Here is a 6,300-nt window from a genome sequence, read left to right on the forward strand (position 1 = left end):
TCACCATTTCCTTGTTCTCAGGAGTAGGGCTACTTGGGATCCTGAGTTCCTGCACAGCAGAACTACCTGTGACTCTGAAGTGTGAGACTACAGATGGCAAAAATGGAGGACTCAGAAGATAAGAAGTGAAAGCCCACCCTCTTCCTTCCTGATGACACACAATTGGACAGTTCCCACAAAATGCTCTTGATTGAGAAATATACCCCAGAGTCCCAGGCTGCTGTTATTTTAAGGCAAGGTTGTTTTTCCATAAGTGGGAACTAACCCAAGCAAAAGAACATTTTCACTTAAACTTACATATAAAGTCATTTCAGCTTATGGATTATATATGCTTGTATATTATTCAGGAACTGATATAAAATAATGACAATAATTATCAAATTTTATTTATTTTTTGATCTCTGTTCTTTTTAGGTGACAGATTGAACTTTTCTTTTTTTTTTTTTTTTTTGTGGTTATGTTCATGGTTTTGCATAGCCTGTCACACCAATTATCTTCATGATCTGGGCAATTTCATCTGGGATATGACTTCCATCCTCCCCTCGGGATATCTCACGCCTCCTGTATCGAGCTAGCTGAGCTTCTTTCACTATAGCTCCAGGAACTATTGTGGAGGCTCTATATCCTGACATAGTCGGATTCTCCTTCTTACTCCAATAAAAGGCTGCTGAAGCAAGATTAGGAAAGCTCCGTGGCGCAAGCTTAATAGCGTCTGGATGACGGATGGCCCCGAGGTATTTGAAAATCTCACCATGGTCGGCCTTGAGTTTAGAGGCAGTATCGAGAAACTCCTTAATTTCCCCAGCAACAGCAGGAATCATTAATGTCGCATCCATGCACTCATTGAGGTATTCTTTGATTGTGGTGTATGTCGTCATCTGGGCAAAGCTAGCGACTAGTCTGATCTGCTCCATGAATTCTTTGCCGGGTGATTCAAAATCTGTAGTTAAAAGAGATAGAACCAGAGAACCAACCCATGGTTGTGAGTTGATCCAGTCAATAGCTTCGTGAGGGTTGAAGGTCTGGAGGAGAGTGGCAGTGTCTCCATGCGCCGGCCTGTTTATTGAAGCCATTAGCGTCTTAAATCTCTTCCTTATTTGTTCCGCACCTGCTCTTATTTTAGCCGATGAACCAATAACCACTCCGATCAGCAGTGAACAGCAATGGTTGAAGATAGATGAGACTTCTAGTTCCGACAATTCACGATCAACTGTTTTTTCTCCATAAAGCTTTGCTGTTTTGATGAGGACTTGATCACCTTTCGTAACAGGAGTTGTGAGGTAGGACTCGCGAGGGACTCCTCTGTATATCAGGGCAGCGTGAAGGCTAGGAATTAAAAGACACAGAAAAACTAGGCTCGGTGTAACAGCGTGGTACAGTGCTCGCCGATCTGCTTCTAATAAAGCAATCACATTTTTCCGAAGGTCTTTCTCATCCCCTATGCCGGGGTGGGGGTCAGTTCCCTCTGGAAGAAAACCCTAAAGTAAAAATGCCCAATAAAAACAACACATAAGGGGCTGGGATTGTGTCTCAGCAGTAGAATGCTCACCTCCCATGTGCAAAACCTGGGTTCAATCCTCAGTACTACATAAAAATAAATAAGTGAAATAAAGGTATTGTGTCCAGCTACAGATAAAAAAATACATAAAAAAACATAAGTTACAAGATGAATAACCAGCCTCTACCTGAGAGCAAAGACTGTCCACAGAAGGGGGCAAGACTCTTGTCCTTGGAAAGACACACAGAGCATTCCTAGACTCATACCCACCCTGCTGAGTTGTTTATCTACAAATAACAGGAGAGATCTGTTGTGCCTGGTGTCCCTGACTCAGTTAGGCTAGGAGGGGATCCATAGCAACCCCCTAGCAGCCACCAATCAGCATGAGACAGGGAAAATTCCTGGGATTCCAAATCACACTTCCAGTAGTTTATGGTGGTTGATAATATTTTGGGAAACCATATAGTTCAGCATATACTCCCCTCACGGCCTAAGTCAATCTGTTAAAATGAATCCCCATCTTGTACTAACCAATCATGCTTACTGAACTTGTTTCCACCAGTGAATGTGCTAATCATGTTTTACAGTTGTTTATGATTTTCCCAAGGTGTGTGATGATTTGCTAAGAGATGCTGTGATGTATGTGGGGTTCCTGCCTTCCCCAAAGAGTTATAAAAATTGCTGTAAAGTCCAGGCTAAGGGCCTATAAGCCACCAGTTTCTGTGTGTGTGGAGGAATGAGCTAGCTTGAAATAAACACCTCTTTGGTGTTTACATCGATATTGTTTTTTGGTGGTCTTTTGGGGGTCCCACATTTGAGCATAACAGTCTCTCCTGAAACCCATGGGAAAAGAATTCAGCACTCCAGTTCTCTAGGACTGTAGTTTTATAGCACAAAAAGTTACAAAAAGGGGATGACTTGAGAACTCACACAAAAAACAGGATTTTCACAAGCATAATACAAAGACATGTAGTAGGTTAATGGTCTAAATGGTTTAGCACTTAGGGAGTAAATTTAGATCACAACATCAGAATTTATGTTGCACCACTAAAGTTTCAGAGTGATTTGTTATTTGGTCAGGGAAAGCCAGAATTTATGAGTCATCACTAAAGTTTCAGGGAGGTTGTTATCTCATCAGGGAAAACCAGACATGGGTGAGTTCAAAGCACTGGCAGGCATTTCAAGCAAGTTTACAAATCACAGTAATTTATAATGAAGCAGAAATTAACTTTTCATGCCTTTGTGATGAAATAGATCCCAATCTTAAAAGGAAATTAGGCTGGATTTTTCACTTGCTATAGCCATAGCTTTTAAAGTATATGTTTCATACTTTAACAAGTATGAGCATTAAATTGTTAATATTAATTACTACTAATTTTATAAAAGACTGAATAAAATAGGAAATTAGATATTTGTTATTAAATCAAAAAAAATCTGATTAATATATTGATAATATAAACATGGAAATTTTTGACAATGATAAAAAGACATTTAATATAAGGGATTCAATATTATAAGTCCCTCATGTTCAGTGGGTCATCCTTCAATGATTTTTTTTCATTTTTTTAGGTAATTTTGAATTACACTTCTGCAAATGTTTGTTAAGTATACAAATTTAGGATTTTGTATTTTGTAAAGTGGAAAAATGGCAGATTTGAGCTTCTGTCAGGATTTTAAAACTTATAAGCCATGTGGGTCATCTTAGCACTTTATTTTTTCATATTTGCACATAATCCAATTTTAGAGATGAATGAGTTGAAGATATAGTCCACTGTTCTGAGCTAAAGAGAAATTGCCTTAGGATATTTCTAAAGCTTTTAACTTTTTTCACTTTTCAGAATTTTTGGTAATTTGAAAAAAAAATCTTTATTTTAAGAAATGAATTGTTTGGAATTAATTATTTATCTTTCCTGCATTATTTTTTACTTTCATTGATTTTTTTAGAAGAACTAACAGAACAGAATTCCAAAAGTGTTCTATGTAAATTTAAAGGTATGTTTCTAATAATCAAGATAGAAAGCAGAAGCAAAACATCATCTAGTTTGGTGGTTCTGCCTCAAACTAGAGAGTTACATATTTATTTCTGCTATTATTCACTAGATTCCTGAGGTTGCAAAAATCACCAACCAACACAGAGAAAAGTCTTTTTAGTTTGTTTCTCACAACAAATTCAATCTAAAATACAGTAGTATCACTGTAGTTTCAGACCAAAGTGTGTTTCCAAATAATAAAAATATGTATACATAAATATATAAATAAATATAAAATAAAATATAATATTAGATAGATTTTTTTTCTGGATAATCATTTTATACATATTTCCCTTTAGACACAGTTCTAGGAACAAAGTGTCACAAATAAGACATAAATCCTACATTGCTACACAGAATAATTATGGCACATACTAAGAGCTTGGTATAAAATTTGGCATAGAGACATAAATAACTAGAGAACATCATAGATAATTATACCTAAGTGCTAAATAGAAAATTCATAGTCTTTAAGTACATGAAGAGACAAGTTATCATAGCAAATTTTATAACTCAGTTGCTGCTAATATACAGAGATAGAGATATTTATTAAGAGAGGGTTTTATGCAGATTTTTTATTTAAAAAGGGAAAGATCAAGTAATGGAGGTGATTTAAACATGAGCAATAATATTTTCTGCATTCAGTACCTTTATTGCAGATATATAAATTATAATTAATTTCAACCAGTAAAATGCAGAAATAGTGTAAAGATTATTCACTAGAAATAAAACTACTTAAAAAGAGAACCAAAACTTCCATTCCTGTCCAAATGTTTATTCCTGACAAAAAAAAAAAAAAAAACTGTAGGTTAAGGATCTACATGACTAACATTTCAAGGTAGGAAATAAACTCAGCTCCAGACATTAGAATTTATGAGCTGCCACTGAGATCTAGAGAGAATTGTTATTTGGTCGGCAGGAGCCAGAATTTATGAGGCACCAGTAAGGTTCTACAGAGAGTTGTTATCTGGTAAGGGATAGCCAGGCATAGGTGAATTCAAAACACAGGTAGAAATTGCAAGCAAGTTTAAAATATCAAAATATTGTCAGGCCAAAGAGAAATTTTAGTTTTCTTACACAAAACAGAAATAAACTTTTTACCTCTAAAAGCTCTATGAGAAGATTTTATTTTATTTATTTATTTATTTTTATATTTTCTCATATCTAATGGCTTATAGCATTCCTTGTTTGTGACCATTAATGCTTCTCTTCTGTGTTTATGGGGCTTCCAAAACAAAAAATATAGATAAGCCCTTTTCATAGGGAATATTTTTCAAACATAGCAAGTAACTACCCTTTAACCCACCGGGTCTGACAACCATATTATAGGATATGAAAGACCCTCCAATATGCTTGTTCTTCCAACCATTGTTTGCAAAGATTGACAAAAGTCAATTCATTGCACAGAATGAGTGAGGTGAGTCTCTGCTCTGCAGTCCAGAACAGAAGGTAAAAGAGCCCCCAAAGTGAGTTTAAGACAGTGCTTTATATGACATGGCTGACAAAAAAAAAAAAAAAAAAACATAAATTCAGAGAGAACCATACCCACATAATCTCAGTTGACAAAATCAAATTCATAAGAGGAACAGAGGACAGAGGTAAATCTAAATAGATTTAACTATATTTTCTTTTTCTAAATTGCTATTAATGTCTCCAAGGATTATAGAGTTCTGGATCCCCTCAATTACTATTTTGTTATTACCATCAACCTACAATGCATGAGGCATACTGAATTTACCCTCATACTCATGTACTTATCACTTACTTTTTTCTAAAAAAATGCATATGTATATGAATATATTTTCCCATATTTCCAAGATTCTACCCTGAAAATTTCTGTGATATCACTTCCCTGAGATGCATTTTCATTATTTCATGTCAGTTCATCTAAGTATTCTATATCATGTGTTAAAAAAGATGAGACAACTCTAAGGCCCTTATTATTTTACTATTTATAAACTATAATTAAAGGTCAACCTCAGTACCTCCACAGAACTTAAGTCTCATTCACCTTTCTCATTCATAGTGCTTTATTTTTTAAGTAGGTAGCAGAAATTTTATTTTGAAGAAGAGTAAGTGATTTAAAGCCATTCAGTGTACTTTAGAGGATCCCAAAAACCTATGGTTGTGGTTCTTAAAAAAACTTACCACTGAAAGATCTAGATTACACTCCAGGTTAGACACTGATACTATGATTCCATGGAAAATGGTTTCTTGGTTGTGAATATTGTCTTTCCCTTTCCCCTATAGTCTTGGAAATGTGTGTATTGTGTGAACTTTTAGAATCACTATTTTCAATACACTTAGCATGGATGCATTTGATAATAGAAGACATCTATATTCTGAAAAAAAAAAAAAAGACCCTTCACCAAGCCCTAAAAAAGTGATAAAATAATCTTTGGAAAAAAATAACAGTCATCGGGCTGGGGATGTGGCTCAAGCGGTAGCATGCTCGCCTGGTGTGCGTGCGGCCCGGGTTCGATCCTCAGCACCACATACCAACAAAGATGTTGTGTCCACCGAGAACTAAAAAATAAATATTAAAAAAATTCTCTCTCTCTCTCTCTCTCTCTCTCTCTCTCTCTCTCTCTCCTCTCTCACTCTGTCTTAAAAAAAAATTTTTTTAAATAACAGTCATCCATTAGATTATTTTTTAAAACTACTAAGAATAAGTATAGTTAGTAATATATTACTGAACTACTAAAAGTGATATAAATGCAATTTCAATTTTTAAAGTTGTTTCTGATTACTACAAATAGAGAATAAAAAGCT

The 6,300-nt window shown here is 35.2% G+C and overlaps 1 protein-coding gene across 1 annotated transcript; it reads right to left on the bottom strand.

Annotated features, from left to right (window-relative positions):
* Positions 1 to 461: 461 nt before the first annotated feature.
* LOC101968023 (endogenous Bornavirus-like nucleoprotein 1) lies at positions 462 to 2,320 on the bottom strand. The gene is made up of 2 exons (XM_078031333.1): positions 2,273 to 2,320; positions 462 to 1,478 (listed from the first exon to the last, which is right to left on the bottom strand). The coding sequence occupies exons 1-2, from the start codon at positions 2,318 to 2,320 to the stop codon at positions 462 to 464; spliced, it is 1,065 nt and encodes a 354-aa protein (XP_077887459.1).
* Positions 2,321 to 6,300: the final 3,980 nt, after the last annotated feature.

This window comes from Ictidomys tridecemlineatus, chromosome 14 (assembly GCF_052094955.1).
Source record: "Ictidomys tridecemlineatus isolate mIctTri1 chromosome 14, mIctTri1.hap1, whole genome shotgun sequence".
NCBI classification, from domain to species: domain Eukaryota; kingdom Metazoa; phylum Chordata; class Mammalia; order Rodentia; family Sciuridae; genus Ictidomys; species Ictidomys tridecemlineatus.